Source organism: Erithacus rubecula (assembly GCF_903797595.1).
Source record: "Erithacus rubecula genome assembly, chromosome: 1".
Classification (NCBI taxonomy): Eukaryota; Metazoa; Chordata; class Aves; order Passeriformes; family Muscicapidae; genus Erithacus; species Erithacus rubecula.
In genome coordinates, this window is record NC_136658.1 from 48,257,413 (window position 1) to 48,277,440 (window position 20,028).

At 38.6% G+C, this 20,028-nt stretch overlaps 1 protein-coding gene across 2 annotated transcripts in view; it reads left to right on the forward strand.

The window, feature by feature from the left end:
- The first annotated feature begins 2,717 nt into the window (after nt 1-2,717).
- The window catches only part of UGGT2 (UDP-glucose glycoprotein glucosyltransferase 2), a 74,940-nt gene continuing 57,629 nt past the window's right edge, over nt 2,718-20,028 (forward strand). For both annotated transcript variants that reach the window (XM_079306770.1, XM_079306771.1), the window contains exons 1-5: nt 2,718-2,903; nt 4,798-4,880; nt 12,603-12,733; nt 13,851-13,963; nt 18,027-18,201. In XM_079306770.1, the coding sequence (XP_079162896.1) occupies nt 2,746-2,903; nt 4,798-4,880; nt 12,603-12,733; nt 13,851-13,963; nt 18,027-18,201 (660 nt within the window). In that variant the 5' untranslated portion in view covers nt 2,718-2,745. The remainder of the gene's footprint in view (nt 2,904-4,797; nt 4,881-12,602; nt 12,734-13,850; nt 13,964-18,026; nt 18,202-20,028) is intronic.

The window sequence follows — 20,028 nt, forward strand, 5'->3', positions numbered from 1 at the left end:
AAATATACAGAAACAGATTTTTTTTAAGTGTATACTGGCTCTTCATGGCTGGAATGTGATTAAGGTACCAAAGCAAAGGAAAAAAATTATAAATAATGCAAAAGCTTTTATAAGGAATGCAATGTTCTCTTACAACATTGTATTTTTTTACAGGGAGCAACCCAAACTGCATCTTTAGATTACACTGCCCAAAAAGGCTGTGCAGGTGCCAGCCTTGGATTTTTTTTCAACACTTGACTGGATCTCAGACCTAACCTTGTTCTGAGCTGGAGGCTAAACTAGAGACCTTCTGGGGTCTCTTCCAATTTGATTTTGCCTATCTATGATCATGAATTTAAGGCTCCTAATAAAACAATAACTCTAAATATGAGAGAGAGAGAGAGAGAGAGATCTCGGCAGAGAGACTCTTTCCATCTAACAGAAATCTCTGAATTTAAGAAAAAAAAGGATCTTTTCTCAAGAAAACTACTGGATTAGCTATTTTCTGTAGTTCACTTCAGACTAATGATCTAACCTTTCATTCACAGCTACTATTTTATCTTGCCACTCAATTCAAAGCTAGTTATATTTCCATAGCCAGTGCCAACAGATTTTATTTATCTTCTTGTATGGCAAATCATAAATTGTCACAGTTCAAGATGAAACAAGCACAAGCTTAGGAGTTTGCACTTAAGCAACAAAAGCAGACTCTTCAGCATCGATATAAAACATAGTAACAGAGCAACTTTATATAGAAAACCAATTGATAGATCAGGGTAAGGTGGGTGCATCCATCATCACATTGTATCACAGAGATATGAAAAATGCACAGCAAATGTATCTACATGGGGAATGAGCTATGTACATCTCAGTTTTGCTTGAAGAAATATCAAAAGACCAACTTGTAACTCCTTTAACCATAGGATTACTTGGGCTGGCATGTTTTTTGGTAGATGGTCAATATAAATCAGCTATGGCCTATTCTGTGCAGAACAAGTGTAGCATGAGCTCTTCTAAGTTTATCAAAAGCATTTTGAACTTTGCTAGGGAGGGGTGGAAGTGTGCTTTATCAGTTCACTGCATGTGAACTTACTTTCTATGGATAGAAGAGTTTGGCCCCATACCTGGGTTATTAGCATAGAAAGACAAGGGGACCAAACTCACTCATCCATACAGTACTCTGGTGCCATGCCATCCCTGTTACTAGCAGCAGCAGCAACTCCTGAATGGTCAGTATGAGAGAAATGAAGCTGCTTAGACACTGTATCACAGCCTTTCTCCATAGTGCAGATGCTGAATTTTTTTATTTCTAATGACCTTACACATAAACCAAGAGAAATACTCCTGTGGTTTTCATTATTTCTGCAGAGGTGTATAAAGGCTGCAATACCAGTTTTAGATATGATTTACTTTAACCTATTAACATTAGAGTGGCATCACTCTATGTGACACATATGTGACAGAGTGGTAGCTGGAAATTATCTGAGGTCTTACAATAGCAAAAATGGGTTTGAATAAACCCAAAAGAGATCAACGACAAAAGCCCCAGGCTGAATTTACATGTGAATGACCCTCAGGAGGTAGTTTTCATACTCTGACATTATATAGATCCAGAAACATGTTAAATACAGGTATTCTGTGATGACAGATTTCTGTACCATAGTTTGAGAAGAGCACTTACCATCCAAACTATGAAATCCATAGCCTGCTCCCTGGAGTTACACCTTCACTGGCTTCCTCCACCCAGAAAGCAACTTTGACCAGTCAGGAGGTGACTGTGTGCTAAAGACATTAAAGTGTATGCAGCAGCATGGCATTCCAAGTTTCAGCTTCAAATTTCATGAGTCACTTTTTGGAAAAGGCAATACCCCCTGTTTTTAATACAGCTGAGGGAATTCTTTCTCCAGTGAACAACTATGCAGAGCTGCTCTGCATCCCACAACACAGCTCCAGCAGCACCAGCTCTCTTAGGTCTGAGCGAATGGAGCAACTTTGTTGAGGAAATGGAATTAACTACGAAGATTTTGAACACAGAAAAAAAAATCAGAAATTAGAGAACACGAGTCTGAAAACTCCAAAGTAAGTTAGGCAGAAGGTAGAGGCAGGGCTCCTGTGAAGCTCATGCTTCTTGAGGGAAAAAACAAATATGCAGATATGAAACAAGGCACATCTCGGAATAGAAGTTGCTTTGGAAAACTTGGAGGAAGGCGAAATTAAATACCTCCCTCTCAGAGGAACAACTGTGTGTGTATTTTACGTCTGAAGCTGTTCACCCAGAGTAAGACTTGTACTACTGTTTGTAGGTGGTGAAGGCCGAGGGACAGCAGCCGTCAGGACCCGGTCAGCGGGAGGTGAGGGGAGCGCCAGGGCAGGCGCCATGTCCCTCCTCAGTCGCCTGCAGCCATGGCCATCCAAACCTAGGACACCCTATGTAAATCACACTCTTGCACTAAACAACCCGAAATCCCCCCAAAATAATAAGAATTTTAAAGTAACCGGATCGCCCTGACGGCGGCGGAGTGGGGCGGGGCCTCAGGACGGAGGGGGCGGTAGTGCCGCTTCCGCGCTTGCGCACTCCCAGCGCCGCGTGTCACGGCGCCGGCTAGCCCCGCTATTTATGTGCCGTGAGCCGCTGATTGGCCTCCGCGCTGACCAATAGCGTAACGCGGAGGCGCGGCGCAGCCAGTAGGAGAGCGGCATGGCTGTGTGGGCGGGGCGTGGGCGGAGCGCACGCGGGGCTGGGCGTCCCGAGCACCGCTGCTCCTCATGGCGGGTTGCGGGCTGCTGCTGCCGCCGGCGCTCCTGCTCGCCCTGCTGTGCGCCCGGCCGTGCCCCTGCGGCACCGCTCCGGCCTCCTCCTCACTGCCCGTGACCGCCCGCCTGGCCGCCAAGTGGCCGGCGACCCCGCTGCTGCTGGAGGCGAGGTGCGTGCAGCCTCCTCCTTTTCTTTCTCCTCCTCCTCCTCCTGCCGGTGGCCGCCCTGTCCCGGCCGTCTCCTGGGGAACAGGAGGGCGAGGGACCCCCTTTCCCTCCGCTGGGCCAGCAGCGTTTCTCTCTGTCGGAGGGTGTGTTAAAGTACTTTTTGGTTGCGAGGCTGAGCTGCTTTCTCCCCTCGGAAAATGCTGTGGGCAGTGCTGGCAAGACTCTCCGCACTTCCAGGCTGTACCAGCGGCTTCGTATTTAACCTGCTCAGGCGTTTGGCAGGTCGCTGGGTTGAGGAGATCTAATGGGCCAATTACACAATCCCTGCCTTCCACTGAGTAGCATCTTTGTCTGCCCTTAACTAGTCTGCACGTTAATTAAGTGATTATAAAGGTACTAGTCTAGATGTGAACCTGTAAGAGTGAAACACGGTGGAACTTTAAAAGGCACTTTTGGCTTATAATCATAACTTCAGCCTGGAGAAGAGAAGGCTTTGGGGTGACCTAATTGAGCCTACAAGGAAGATGGGGAGGGAGCCTTTCCTACAAGGGCATGCAGTGAGAGGACAAGGAGAAATGGCTTCAAAGAGTAGCTTTAGACTAGATGTACGGAAGAGATTCTTTACTGTGAGGTTGGTGAGGCTCTGGAATAGGTTGTCCGGGGAAGTTGTGGGTGCTCCATCCCTGGCAGTGTTCAAGACCAGGCTGGATGGGGCTCTGAGCAAACTGCTCTAGTGGGAGGTGTCCTTAGCCATAGAAGAGGATTGGAACCAGATGATCTTTAAGGTCCTTTTCAAGCCAAACCACTTTGTGATTCACAATAGAAAGGGAAAATGTTTTCCAGTTTTAGATGCTTGTGGCTCCCCTGCCCATTTGGCTTATATTTGTCTTGTTTTTAAACTTACTTGCTGTTGTTTGAAGAACACCCATAAAGGGGAGAACTGCAAGCTTCTCTAATCAAAGCAGAGGCAAACTTCCAAAGTAAAGATCAGAAAACAATATAGTCATACTAGCAAATGGAACTTTTTGGTAGACATAAGTAAGGGGTGTGAAAGCAGCTGATGTTCCCTTAAGGAAAACCACAAACCTTAGAAATGTCTGTAAATCATAGAATCACAGAATGGTTTGGCTTGGAAGGGACCTTAAATACCAAGTAGTTCCAACCCCTTGCCATGGCCAGGGACATTTTCCTCTACACCTCAGAGCCCCATCTAGCCTGGCCTTGAACGCTGCCAGGGATGGGACATCCTCAGCTTCTCTGGGAAACCTGTTCCAATACCTTACCACCTTTACAGTAAAGAATTTCTTCAGAATTTCTAAATTTTGCCTCTTCTAGTTTTGGAAAAAAAAATGGAAAAAAGGAAGGGTGGTATTTGATATAAAATAAACCTTACCTTTTATGCTTTGTACGGATTAACCCATGTTTAAAAGTGTGTCAGAGATTGGTGATCTCCCTCCATGCACAATAAAGTAGATGTCCTTGATGAAAGCCTGTAATTTAATGAAAAACTATAACCTGACAGAGAGTGTGTTATTGTATAGGTGGCTACTATTAAATAAAATTTGTATACTGAATTATCTCATTTATAAGCGCATATTGGACTATCTGTGGAAAAATAAAGTGAATATTTTTGGGGTTTTCCGTAACAAGAGAACAGTCTGCATACTTTACAGCTCTGATTATTGAGTTTGGATGATAGTACTTTGGTCAAAATATCTTTTGACCAAAATACAGCTCTGTTCAGTGTTTATGCTATGGAGATGGTTGTTAGTCATTGAATTATCTAACATTTGGTTGCTGATGGGTATTTATTATTTTAAACAATTGAAGGTATTTACTGTGGTACATCTTAGGACACCATTAACCCATAGACAATTAATTTTTATTTTTAAACAGTGAATTTATTGCAGAAGATGGTAATGAGAAGTTTTGGCAGTTCTTGGAAACTGTGCGGGAGCTAACAGTTTATAAGCAAGGAGGTGAGTTAAACAGCATGCTGGTTTTTAATATATTATCTTGTGCTGTATTTCACTTTGAGACACAACATATTCATTAGTTCCAGGTAGGTCAAGCCTGACTCTTCCATTATTGCTTACTAGGTAGGTTTCTTTCAGAAAGTTGTAGCATTTTTTCCCCTAAGAGCAATACTTTCAGAGGAGTTTAAAAAAAACAAAAGGAAGACAAGATGGACTGAAATACTCTTACAACATGGAACAGAAGTGTAAAGATTAAGCCTACCTGCTTACATATATTGCCAAGAGCTTATAGGATACTGAGACTGCATGTTTTGTGTAAGATGGATACTTGCAGGGCATAAAATTACACAAATAACTTAAATGGGAATACTGCGAAATGTTAAAGGAAAAATTTAAAGAATTACCAGAAAAGGTCTAATACTTGTACATGGCATGGAAACTGTTTTCTAGATCAATACTGGTGTTTTAGAATAAAGGTTTATCACTGACAAAATAGGACTAAAAAAGCCATGCATGATTAGACAGAAGAATATTAAGTTGTTAGAAATTTGGAGAGAAGACCAAAGCATAAAATCCAGCAAAAGAAACATAAAAAGCCACCCCAGAAGAAATCTTGGAGAGCAGCTTACTAGAAATGTCCATGGTAATGGAAAATTGGGAGACCTATGGGGCTTTATACCAGGTTGGGCAATGTTAGACCTGCTTGGTAGGTCAATAGATGAACAAGGTAAAAAGGGCTTCAAAACAGGGTAAGGCTGCTTCATTTTGCTCTTACTTACAGAATAGCACAACTCTTTAGGCATGAGTGCAAGCACCTAACACTACCACTGGAAGAGACTTGAGGGAAATTGAATGTTAAATTAATAGTCAAAAGATAAAAAATTATAGAAAGGTCATGCAGAAAAGGGGCAGTGAGAAGTGCAGGTACATTAAAGATGCTGTATATGGGAGAGAGGACTTGAGAAACAACATGTTTCAACAGTTGTGACTGAATACAACTTAAAAAAGATTGTGTTGTGTATGTGATATTGTTATTTGAGTGTTCAGCAGCATTCTAAGCAGCCAATAGACTTAAAAGATTAGTAAGAAGGGAACAGGGACACACATGGTAAACATAATTTTGCTGCTTTTGATTCCATGGTGTGCTTTATGTCAAGCAAAGTGTGATTTTTGTCTTTACTAGCTCTCTGTGTTTTCCTTACAATTTCTTAAGAATGGAAGAAGTATAAGCAGAAAATGTACAAATACTCAGATTTTAATTGTTGAGTAAGAACTAGGAAAATTATAAAAAACACCCAAAATTTCTGTGAGATGGTGATCTCAAGGTCAGAAGTATATATAAAACCAGAGATGGTCACTGAGAACAGAATGCCCAGGTAGTGAGTGTTGCTAAAAGCCATTCTGTATGAGGCATGTGCACATGGAAATGGAAGTAGGTGCAGAATTTAACCTGTGTTCAGTTGCTAGTAGCATTTGTTGAGGCAGATGCTGCTGTCTAATGCTGTTTAAGGTCTTTGTCAGCACACAGAACAGTGGCATGTGTTACATGCTCCACAAGGTTGGGAATGACACAAAACTGAGAGGAGAAGCTGGAAGGTAGGACTGTAATTAGAGGGACCTTGGCAAGCTGGAGAGAAGACCAACAGAAACATTGGGAAATTCAGCAGAGGCACTTTACAGACTCCCTGCATGTGGGCTGGAATAATCTCAGCAAGAGTGTAATCTTGGTGCTGACTGACTAGAAAGTGGTTTCTTGAGAAAATGGGGATCCTTGCAACACTGAGAAGGCCAACTCAAGGCTGCAGCAGCAAGAGGGTAGCCAACAGGTCAAAGGAAGTGTTTATTCAACTGTATGAGGAATACAGTGTTTATTCCACTCCTAAGACTGAATCTGGAGTACTGGGGCCATGTTGGGGCTCCTGTGAAAGAAGGGACAAGAGTGCATCATTGAAGAAAATCTAGGAGAGGGTCTCTGCAATGCTTAGGGAGCTGGAGCAGACTTCTGAGGAAAGGCTGAGAGAGCTATGAGTGAATCTGAGAAAGGAAAGAGTAAGGAGAGGCCTTGAATCTTCAGCTTCTTCAGCATTAATAGTGAAAAGTGCAAAGAAAGTGGAACAGGCCATTCCCGAAGGTTCACAGCAGTATGAAAGAAAGCAAAGGGCAGAAGTTGAAACATGGAAATTGTAGTTAGATACTAGAGAAAATGCTTCTGCCATGTGGTTGGGTAAACACTGAAACTGACCGCTCCAGGGGGCTCTGGAATCTTTATTAATTGAGATAATTCAAAGTTCTAATGCATGAGGCCTTGAGCAGCCTAGTCAGGCCTTGAAATTATATTTCTGAGTAATTGTTTGGATGAAGTGACTTCCAGAAGTTACTTTTAACTTACTCTTTTTTTTTTTTTTTTTTCTATGAGTGGTTTACATGCAGTTGGTATTGCCTTGAGATAAGACTGCTGTATTAGATGATGTGTCAGGGTTTGAGTTTTTTAATCAGTCATCTCTTGCTTGCTTGGAGGCACTTTCTAAGGAGTTTGAAGCTTTAATGACATTTATTATTAGTGACACAGATGTCTGTTGAAATTAACTGTTAGTTAAATACCTGCTTCACCTGGATAAACTCTGTGATTGAGAATAAATTCTGTGACGGAGAATAAATAAATTACAGTAGGATGATCTCCATGACCTATCATGCCATTGAACTGTTAGATGCTGGCAGTTGGCAACCTTGGGGCTATACTAAAATGCTACTGTAATTAAGCATAATGAGCAGTTGTGTGCATTGATCTGTATGGCCAACTCACACCTATGGCAATAATGCAGGAAATTTTGAAGTTTTGGCACTAAGTGTCTTTCTTAAAAGTGAAGTCATAGTTGGGGTAGTCTTAATCCAAGGAAGTGGATGCTCATCATAAACAGGAAGTCTGCATTAGGTGTTTATTGTAATAAACTGGTTAGCTTGAGTGAAGAATCTGGTACTGCAAGACTGCAGTGGCACAGTTTACAGTGAGGTGTGTAATAGTTAACCTCTGAGGAGAAGCTGGCCCTCTATATGGTGTGGAATGTGTTCAGTGTTAGTTGCTGCATGTCAGGATATATTGCCGTAGAGGGATGCTCATGATGTGTCAAGCCTGATGTAGCAACAACTACTTCAGTAAATTAAAGGATCTGGCTGAAAAAGAATTGGTTGAGGCAATTGACTTTTCAATTGTTCTCTAGGTGATGGCAAGAGCAGACAGGATGAATAAGCAGGAAATAAAAGCTTTGATTGTTTAAATAAAAACATTTTCATAAAAGATAAAGAATTTCTAGATTTAAATCTGAAAATCTAGGTTTAAAAGGAATTGGATTATAGACTTGTATCCCAATATACAGTTGAATATTTCAGAAGAGTCATAAAGAGTTAAAGCTAGAATGCAACTTTAAAAATCAAGTACTGTAGCTGCTTTTTTTTCTTCTAAATCCTCTCTTGGATGATTTTCAATCTGTTTTTTTTAATCAGTTCTCAGGACTATTTTTAAATTTAGAATAATCAACATCTCTTGTTAATTTGATAATTTAAAATATTTAGCATTACTGAATTAGGTTTATTAATGGTCTGTTTAGCTGTGATATTTATAGCAGTTTAATGGATTTGGTAGGAATTATCTACAGGGAATTTGGTTGAACATTAGTGATGTATTTGATGGTTTTAACTTTTTTGGTTTTTAATATGACCTCAAATCGACTTGGGCAGCATCTTGATTATACCATATGGGAAACATGAAGAGGTTAGTGATTGGCTACACTGTATTGAATTAATGTCTTCAGGGAACATGGACAACATTGTTTATATCTACTTAATGTGCAACATATTTTCTGCCAGACTTGTGAAATACTTGGAAAGGCAGATGATGCCATTTTGTGCTGCAGGTGTGTTATAAAGAAACAAAAGCAGCAAAAATTTCATATTAAAAGCAGCACTTACAAAACACTGAAGATGGCATTTTAAACTTTCTGGTGCTTTTATATCCCTAAAGGTTAATTTATGTTATCCGAGGGAAAGTAAGTAGCCAGTTCCCTGCTGACTAATTATCACTTGAGTGTTTACTGTCTTCCCAAGTGCTTCAGTTTATATATTGAATTTTCAGCAACCTCATAAATATATATTAAAAACCAAAACAAAACCAAAGCACGAACATATTTTCTCTATGGAAGCAATTTTCTCTGAAAAAAATGTAACAGTATATTTCATATAAACAACAATCATGCAAATTATTTTTTTAAATCTAGGAGACTACACATTATTCACAACTAAATTAGACAAGTTTTTTTATGTGTGTAGTTTGACAAAGTGATTTCTATACTAATAATGCAATAAAATAAAGTATTCCCTCTTTACTGGCATCTTGCTTGAATGGCACAGAGATTTGACTAGCCAGTGATTGCCTGGATTGTTGTTACCTGAGATCTCTAACTCCCTGGCTGATCTGTGGATCCAGACATTCATATCTATGCAGTTGGAACAATCCTCATACATCCATTCCACCAAGTAGTTATTCCAGCACACTGTGTTCTTCTGATTAATTATGTTCCTTATGTTTGCTTTCCCTACCTCCTGTGCCTCAGTACTCTGAATTCTCTTGTGGGTTGGCAGCAGATTAATTTTCTGCTGTGGATGCATGAGGTCTGAGGAGCTGTGCTGTAATACTTTCTTTTGTGACTGCCCTGGTTTGTCTCTTTTAATTATTTCTAACTTACATGTGATAAAAGATACTGCTGTAAATTGATGATAGTAAATGTCAACATTTCAACATGAGTCTGCTTAGGTGGCTGTTCAGTTCTTGCTGTAGCCAATCTAATCACTTTGGCTACAGGAGTTGGGAAGAGTTTTTCAGCAGACCAATTAAGGCATCTTCAGAGTGAGGTTTTCAGGTTTTATTGACCACTAGGCTGTATTTCTCATGACTAGGATGAAAGTACACAGATGTGAAGCTCACATATGTGCATTTGGATGTCTGCAGTCTGTTAAAGTGAGTTCTTATTTGCTTTTAAATTGACTTTGTTAATGATTTATAATATGCTATCATGCAGGATTTTATAACCAGAAAAATCTGGTTCTTTGTGATTCATTGTAACATCCTAAGAAGCTTACTATGAATTCTACTCTTTTGGCAATGTTCAAATGAACTTGGAGAACAGGTAGTACCAAATTTCAAGGATTCAATACTACGTGAAAATAATTTGCAATGCTCTAAGCATAGTTCTGATTAACTGAAATTGCCTCAGTCGGTTAGGGCATGGTGCTAATAACACCAAGGTCACAGATTCAATCCATCTACAGGCCTTAAGAGTCCTCTTAAATTCACTGTAGTGTTGAACTTGAGGATCCTTGTGTGTTCCTTTCTTTGGTTTTGTTTTGTTGTTTTTTTGGCTTTTTATCTATTAAAATCATAATTGTCATAATCAGCCTCCAGGAAAAAAAACTATCAGCTGTTTTAAACACTGCAGCGAAAGCACAGATGAGATTTATAAGACAAAAAAATTAAAGACTTGTGGTAAAAATACTATATTGGGGCAGTATCTTTGGAATTACATATTTAATGGCTCTTCATTGTCTTCAATAGCATGTTATTTGGGGCTAAGTGGAGAGGCAGACATTTCAGTTTTTATTTTATTTTTGTGGAGATAATTTAAAGACAATTTGAAAATACAGTTATTGGAAAAAAGTTTCAATCTGGAAGGATTTGTTGCTTCCAAATTTTTATATTCACTGGTTTGAATGTGTTAAGCTAAATTTGTCTCATTCAGAATCATAGAATGGTTAAGGTTGGACAAGACCTCCAAGGCTGAGTCCAGCCTTTGACTGATTGCTGCTCTCTATTAAACCATAGCACTAACTGCCGGGTCCAGTCACTTCTTGAATACCTCCAGGGATGATGACTGCACCACCTCCCTGGGCTGCCCTTTCTAGTGCTCAGCCACCCTGTCAGTGAAAGAATTCTTCCTCATGTCTTACCTGAACCTCCTCTGGCACAGCTGGAGGCCATTTCCCCTTGTTCTGTGGATACTTGGCAGGGAGAAGAGGCTGACCCCGACCTGGCTACAGCCTCCTTTCAGGTGGTGGTTGTAGAGAGTGATAAGGTCTCCTTTGAGCCTCCTCCAGGCTAAACATACCCAGCTCTCTCATCTGATCCTCATAGGACTTGTGCTTGAGAGCCTTCACCAGCTTTATTACCATTTGGGTTCTTCCAGCACTATGTGTAGGTGTAGAGATCATGGATAGCTTTTTCATCCATTGAATTTAATGTCAGACAATTACATCAAACATTAATAATTACATGTCAGGATTAACTCCTGCTGGCAACTAAGTAGCACATGTCCACTCTCTGTCCTCCCCAGTAGGATGAGGAAAAAGGCAAAACCTGTCGGTTGAGATAAAACCCATTTAATCATTGAAATAAATTGAAATATAATAATAACAAAAAGAGGAAAAAAAGAGGAATAAAACTTCTTTCAAGTGTTGCACAATGCTCATGATTCACTGGCTGATGGCCAGCCTGTCCCCAAACAGATGGACAACTTCCTGTCAACTCTCCCAGTTTATATACAGAGTGTAGCATTCCATGGTATGGAGTGGCCCTTTGGACAGTTCAGGTCAGTTTCTCTTTTCTGTGCTCCCTCCCAGCTTCTGCACCTCCATGCTGGCAGAGCATGGGAAACTGGAAAGTCCTTGACTCAGGGTAGGCACAACCTAAAGCTTCAGTGTGTTATCACATTGAATACAAAACACAGCACTGCACCAGCTGCTAAGAAGAAAATTAACTCTACCCCTGCTGGAACCAGAACATCATATAGAATTCATGGGAAGGAGCTTTCTTGAAATTAATATTATACACTTGACTAATGTTAGGGTTTTTTTTCTAGTGAATTGCAGCAAACTCAGCCTTTCTAAATAATGAGTTTTGAGGAGGAGAAGGCAGAACGGAGATACTAGAGGCTTTCAGAGCAAAAGAAGATTCTTTTTTTTTTTTTCACAACCATGACAGGGGTGTAAAGAAGAAAATGAGAGGATAGAGGCTGCTTAGTTATGGAAAGTGGGTATGCCTCTAGAATGACAATTGAAGGTTAATTATTTCCAACCAATGTTCTGTATTATCACTTCTGTCATTTCCAGACACTATCCACCTACTTTTTTACTTAGAGTCCTGATTTTGACCTTGAAAATACAAGATATGCAGAGAGGGAGAAGCTATTTCACATGTATCCATTCTTATACTCTTGTTTATCATGTATTTTAAGGAAGAAATAGAATATATGAGATTAGCTGAAAGAATGGCCCCTTTAGAATATTTTTATTTATGTAAGTTGCATGGTTGGAATGTTTCTAAACTAAATGTGAGGAAATTATTTGTAAAGTAATGCTCTATTCAGGACTCTCCATATAGGTTTTTTAAGAGACATTATTGTTGAGTGGGTTTTTATATTGCTGAAAATTATTTTGGTATTAACTAGTGCTATTGAGCTCTCTTTTGTTGTTTTGGGTTTTTTTTGTTTGTGATATTAGGCCTCTGGATTCATAGGCAAGGAAGCAGTTATTAGTGGACAACACTGAAGACTTTTAAATGACAAGCAGCACTGGCATAAATGCCTGCTTATTATGCAGTGTTGGTGGAAATGCCACATCATTTATGGCTAAATACTAAAAGTTTGTCTTTTATTTTGTTTTTTTTTCTCTCTTCAACAGATTCAGAGTACTCCTATTACAATTTAATCTTGAAGAAAGCAGGACAATTTTTATCCAATTTGCAAATTAATCTATTGAAGTTTGCACTTTCCATACGGGCTTATTCTCCGACTGTTCAGATGTTTCAGCAGGTGACAGTATTGCTTGATATATTTGATACATGGTTGAATGAGATATTTTGGCTAAACAATGTTTGTTATTACAGTTCAGTAAAATATATGCCACTATTATTTGGAATCAAACATGATAAAGGTGATGCTTTATAAGCTGGTTATATTGACAGGAGCAAATATTCATGTTCAATTGTATGAATAGCATTCCTTTCAGGGTAGAATTTTTTCGTAATTGTTCATTTTTTAAAACTCAGGTGGTGGGGTTTTTTTGCATTGCTTCAAATGATCCTGTGGCAATTCAGACATTCCCAGAGTAGGACAGTTCTTATAGCTTCAAGTAATTTATATTTGTTATTTAGTGGATTTCTCTTCTTTCTCATTGTTTTGGTATTTGAAAAGTTGAAAAATTAGAAAAGCCTGCTTTATTAATGAAAAAGTGAGAGGACATAAATTCACTGTGCCTCTAAACCTAAAATTGCTTCTCCTCCTTTTAGCAATGCCACTTTTAGGATAAAGTGTGAAATCCATGTTTTTGAAAGGTAATAAGCTGTAATAAAGTTAGGGAGTTTTGCAGGTGTTCTCTAGAGGAGTATCATAATCTCAGACTCATGTCTTATTATGTTTACCTTTCAGCTGATGATTCCAGACTCACTGACATGCAGTCACATGATTCCCAATTCATATTGGAATAGCTGAGTAGAATTTTTCAAAGAGGCAGGGGATGGGAAAGAGAGAGAATCAAACATTGATGCTATTTGTTTGGGATTTATTGGTTTAGAAGTCTAATCTTCAGATGTTAACATGATTGCTGATAGCAACCAAAGTTAAAAATATCTCAGAGTACAGGCTGTGATTTCAGCTTGTGAAGGAGATTTCTCAGTCCTGTCTTTACAGAACATAAATGTACTTTTCATTTTCTGGAGTATGGCTGCATTTAATAAACAAAGTGTCACAAAGGTTACAGGGTCATAATCTTTTATTTTCTTTTTTCCTTTTCCCCCCACATGTACCCAGTTTTGAATGGGCTTAATTAGAAACACAGCTTAATGGCAGCTGTTGAGTTATTTTAATCAAAGGGATGTGAGTTTAAGTGCAATCAAAGCATTCTGGTTGAGTATAATTGTTGAAATATTAGATTGCAGCTGATGAACCTCCACCAGCAGGCTGCAGTGCATTTGTGGTTATCCATGAGAAGCATACCTGTAAGACTAATGAAATAAAAAAGCTGCTGAAGAAGGCTACTAAGAGGTAAATATAATTAGCTGGTTTAAGAGGAAAAATAGATTACTAAAGAGCTTAATACTATGAGAGTTCATCAGTTATGAATCAAAGTAGGTTTTAAAATCATAGACCTTTGGTTCTCTAATCACATGGACAATTTTGTATCTTTTCCTTTCTTTTTTTTTTAAAGGAATAGAAAAGTTTAAGTTACAGTGTATTTCTGTACAAACTTACAGTTTGGTATGTCTGACACAATTCTCTGCTAACTGACCTTTCTTTGTACTCAGTGTTGTTACACTTGAGGGTTTCTGGGTTGCAGGGGTTTGGCATAGGAGTAGAAGAGGAGTCTACCTCTGCTGGCATAACCTTTCCTCACCTTGTGCTAGACTTAGCACCTGTCTGCCCTTTCTGCAGGTTTTGTCTTCTGGTAACTAGCATCAGTCCAGAATTGGAGCTCTGGAGTAAAATGTGTAGAACTTATCAAAATAGAAGTAACAAAGTAATAAAAGCATAATATTTAATCTCTATTAAAAAAAAAAAAAACAAACAAACAAAAAAAGTGGTTTTGTTTGTTTGTTTGTTTTTTCAAGGCCTGCATGTAGTATTCTTTTCTTTCTTGGTTTTTTTCCCCCCTTGCAATGGTCTTCATAATATACATTAGTATCCATACCCTCAGCTACTTCATGGAAGTATGCAGAGCTGAAATATGATTTAGTAGGGTGTATTTCTTGGATTTTGCTTTCTGGCAAACATAAATTGTGGAGGAAACCCTGAAAACCTATAAATTTGTCTCTTTGGGGTTGGTTGCTTCTGAATCTATGTGCACGATTCATGGTGTATTCTAAGTCCATTGATACAATTACAACTTATTAAATCATTGTCTTTTGCTTATTCAATAGCCAAGGTTTCTGTAAAAACTGCTCACTTTCTAGTTTACAATGTCCCATTTTTACCAATTAGATTGTAAAAAATGTCTTTTTTTTTCCTAAATAAAAGCCAAAATATACTACAGATAATTTAAAATTCTTGTGGCCATATATTAAGGCATCATAAGACCTTAGCATTTTATTGCAATTGCATTTTAAAGTAATTAACTGGATTCAGCCCATTGTCGTCTCTGGAGATATTATTCCCAAATGTACAGAATTCTGGAAAATCACAATACTAAACAATAGAATCCTGAATTATTCAGAATTGAGAGAGTTAGACTTCTAGAAATCATTAAGAACTTGCAACAAAACTAAAGTTTCTTTTATTTAATTTGTCTTCTATTTTCAATAACTTTGCAGTCAGTCACATTACACCATTCAGAGTTGCAGGGACAAAATCTTGATAAATTTTTTTCTCCTTTTCACCACTCAATAGTAATTGTGTCACTCAAATATTTAGAGTACCTGGAGCTAGACTCTGAGAAAAACATGCTCACATACACGTGTTCAGGTAATCATTCCCACTGTTAGTTCCATTTGTACTCTGGGTAGCAGATGCTTCACCTATGCTGCTGATATTTAGGTAATAATGATAGGGCTGTGGTCCTGGTCTTTTTATTTTGTACCAGGTGAACAAATGATATAAGAGACAGTGTGCTGTGTCACAGCTGGTTGTTCTAAACCAGTCATTCTTTTTCTGTGAGACATCTTTTTGATTTATTGATTTATTTTGTTTTTTTAATTTCAAAGTATTTCCCTTTGTGTTCCATTCTCTGTCTTCTGTCTGTCATGACTCTTACAGTTCAGCCAGACCAATTTAAGCTATGTTTTCAGTTGTTCATCATATTTGGATGAGGATGCTAGAAAAGCCCTGATTTTAGGGACTGATAGTTTCAAATCTCACTGGAAGAGAAAGAAGAGGCTGCAGCATTCTTTTTGTGTGGCTTCATCATCTCAACCCAACATTCAGGAAGTCTCAGGCTCTTTGGACTACAGAGAGCCCAACTACTCTACATGTCAAGGTTAAGGTTTTGCTTCATTCATCTTTTATGCAGCAGCGACTGTGATTATGTCTTCTGCACTTTGAGCCATGTTGCAATGGACTGTGTGGCTTTAACTAGAAGTATTTTGTGAGGAGGTGCAATGGCTTCAGAGCTCAAGGGCTCTGGATGTGTCAAAGAACACATGGCTAAATGGTTGGGATTGATTATCTTGTGAACTGTCCAAAACCACAACACTAAGGTTTCTGGGGCTGTCTCTGTGTCACAGAAGCATTCATTGGAGTCACATTTTTCCTCAAAATCATCAGTGCCTTACATTTGCCAGTCCATGTTTGCTGTCTTCTATCACGTTGCTTCTGCACCCTATCCTGGGTATCTAGACATGCATATAGTTGCCTGTACTACTACCCTAGTAACTGATTAGCAAGTGCTGAGCTCCACATCTGTGTAGGTTTTTTTTATCATTTTCTTTTCATCTTCCCAGCTGTTCTTCCTTGTCTTTCAGGCAGCCTTCTTATGAGCATCTCTTATGGCAGGAAATTAATTGCCTTTCAGTTCTAAGAGCAGGAGAATCAATTCCTTGTCACTACTATTCAGTGTTGAAGAAAAACAGAACAGAGGCTTATCTTGGATTTACAAGGGCTGAACACTTTAATTTTCAACCCAAGGTCATTAGAGGAGCTCTATGCAGTTTTATTTCATTGCAGCACTTAATATTTTCATGAAGCATGTTCATTGTGATATGAGACTGTCACTATTCAAGTTATGGCAGCACTCAGTAACCACCTTAATTGGTTGGTTCAAGTAGAGTGGATAAAGATAGATAGGAAAAGAGAATGTCCCTTGGTTGGGGTTTTCCACTCTCTCCATGACAATGTCAGCTCTTACCTCTCTGGTTATGAGAAGGAAGTTGCACAAGTCACATCCCACACATATGCTTTCATTGGGGCAAATCTTTATTAGTTCTTCCACAGAGCTTTCTCATTCAGGAGTAATTTCAGACTCCTGGATCTCACCTATTTGATCTGCCTTGTCCTGTGATAGCAGTGGGAGAGCTTGCCTGATATTTCTGTGACACCTGACTACCTGCACCCAAGTTAATTCTTAAACTGGGCCCTTCCTTTTATTTCTGCCTTAAAAATGAGGTCCTTGATTGCATACCTGCCAAACTTACATAGGACATTGATGTTAAAACCCTGAGTAACCTTGTACAGATTGTTCCTGCTTGAAGTGAGAGTTTGCAGCACATTACCTCCAAATGTTACCTTTGCAGTGTAAATTATTCTGTGGTTTTTACATTAAAGATTTTCTGAAGATCTACATCACAGAAACTGTGATGTTCTGCAAAAACCGTTCTAGTATGGCTATTCAGTGAGTGTCTACCACACACAGTTCTGTACTGTGTGTTGAATTAGTTTCCTAACTTGTCTTGGGGATGCTTGGAGACAGTTTACTGGTCTTTTGACCATCAGTGCAAATGCAACTATGAAGAAGTGTGCTCACCAATAATTAGTACCTTAAGTGTATTACTCAATCTTATCCTCTGTTACTTCTCCATCTTTCCTAGGTTTTATTCAAAAGCTGTTTTTCGCCATCTAAGAAATCATTGCAGCGTAACTTTTCTAGTCATGGTTTTCAATTAAGAGAGTAGCTAGGTAGTCAAAATTTGCAGAATTAGCTAATTTAGCAGAGCTTGATGGTGTCAAAATAGTATAACCCCAGTTAGTTTCCAGGTTTGTTACCAACTTTCTCAAACTCTACAGAATCTCCCTCTGCTATTCTGTTACTCACTGATTGCTCTGTGCATCTCTGATAGATGTAATGTATCATTCAAATTAAAAGCTTCAGGCTGTTACTGATCCACAAAATCTCCAAATGCTATGCTTTTCTTATGCTTTGTGTTGTGATTTGATAAAATATGTTTGAATTATTTATCGTTGATGCTGATTTTTCAGTTTCTTATACTTTAATTTGTGAATTTGTTGCTCTGGGTTTGTTTGTGAGCAAACATGATTATTTTCTGATGATTTTAACATGGCTTTTGTATACTTTTAGCATATAAACCTTTACTAGTTTTTTTAAATTATGAAGTAGAAAAATGCCAATGTTTTAATTAGTTTTCTGACTTTATAATATCACAATTATTTGTTTTAAAACCAGACCTAGGCCATATCTTTTTAAGGGAGACCATAAATTCCCAACTCTCAGAGAGGATGGCCCAGTGGTTATTCTATATGCAGAAATGGGTAAAAAAGACTTTGTCAAATTCCACAAGATTTTGTCTGAGAAGGCACAAAAGGAGGAAATTGTTTATGTTCTCCGGCATTATGTTCAGGTATGCAATTCAAATCAACATTGTTTCAGTAAATTGTTAGTACTCTGTCTTTGCTTTGATTGCTTTTTGGCAAAACACATTTTCTACATTTATTATTGTATTTGCCTGAATTATGTGCATATATTTTCTAATGTTAAAACTCTACAGGTAAGTAACTCACCAAAAACAAACTATGAAGCCAGGAAAGCATGGTAATGTTACCAATCCTGCATGCATGCACTGATTGCATCACTGATCTTGAAATACCTCTCTTTTGGTTATATGTCTGGGCTTAATACAGTGTGAGTGAATCTTGGTGCAGCAGACTGAACATATTAGTAACTAGAATTAGACAAATGGAAAATAGAATAGAGAATCAAATTGAGAAATTGCCAATTATGTTCTTGCACATTCCACATGTAGTCTCATGTTCATTGAGATGCAGCAGCATGGGCTATCACGGCCAACGTCATTGACCAAGAAAAATACCAGTACATGGAACTGTATTGTCCCCAGTTTTGATTATTAGAAGACTTTTGTGATTTATATTCAAAGTGCAGCTCCTAAATAGTGTGACTAATCTGAGAATAATCTGATGGAGTGAGAGGTTGCTGCGATTTATGTAGACCAGACATTTTAGGGAGATGAGATATGCAATTTGCAGATGACTTGGAGTTGTTTGCTCACAGTAATGAGAATTTGAGGAAACCAGTCTTGAATTCAGAGTTGTATGTGGTCTAGTTTTTATTGAACTTTGTTCTTTTATGCTTTTATTTCAATTAAATGCCTACTTGCATATTAAATGTCTCATTGCTTTGCCTGGCTTATGCATCATGGTCTCCCCAAATGCGTGTTGTCTTCTTGCCTGCACCTTTTCTCTCTTCAGACCTCTCTTCCCTTTTCTTCCTTCCTCACAAACTCCTTTTTTGTTCTTTGGTACACACTGGGATGGATTCTCCCTCCTTTTTTACATTAAGAAGAGGGAGCATTGATAACAGAAGAGGTACGGTCTTTCTGCTGTCTCTTTGTTTTTTTAACCAGTATCACTGAGGCTTCTTGCAGAGTGCTCTCTGCCCCCTCTGCCTTGAGTTTTGCTAAGAGGATAGACAGAGAAGCCTCCCAGCCCTGCTGGGTTTTCACTGGTAGTCTGGAGGATTCTCAGTACAGAATGGCTCTTAGAAATTGCAAGCTAATGCTCAAAGTCTTTCAAGAAATTGCTGCTGTACATGTGCAAATTGAATTTTGGTAAGGCGGTTTTTCATACATTTGAGGCAAATTAGGGCATGTATTCAGAAATAAGTATGCTTTGTGCAATTACACTATTTAAGTCAAACTTCCACTCCAAAGTTAGAAGAGCTGTTGTTTGTTTTAAGTAAGTGACAGCCCGTTTGTAGCAGTGATACTTTAATACATTTTATTAATACTCCTTGCAGAAAGTGATTAATTGTTTTGTCAGAACTTTTTTAAAGAGTAAGTCTGATGTAAAAGTAGAGAATTTCCTTTTAACATCCTGTAAGTCTGGCAACATTAGAGAGAAATGGGTATCAGCTTGAAATGTGAATTGTGAGGCATCAATAATTGTGTAGGGTGCTGTGAGCTCTGCCTATTCTAGTCCTTCTTCTAGTATTGTGTGAAGACTACAATTTTGACCAGTGTTTCTGTGATTTGAAGGAGGTAAAAGACATTGTCACATTCTTTTACATGCCTTCTCAATGGACTGTCAATATGCCTTGCACTTTGAAATGAAGGATGAATTTAAGTTATGACTTAAATGTCATAACATTTTAAAGTTACAATATTAGACATAGTTAATCTCCTTTAAATACATTTTTAAAGTTACGTTTTTTT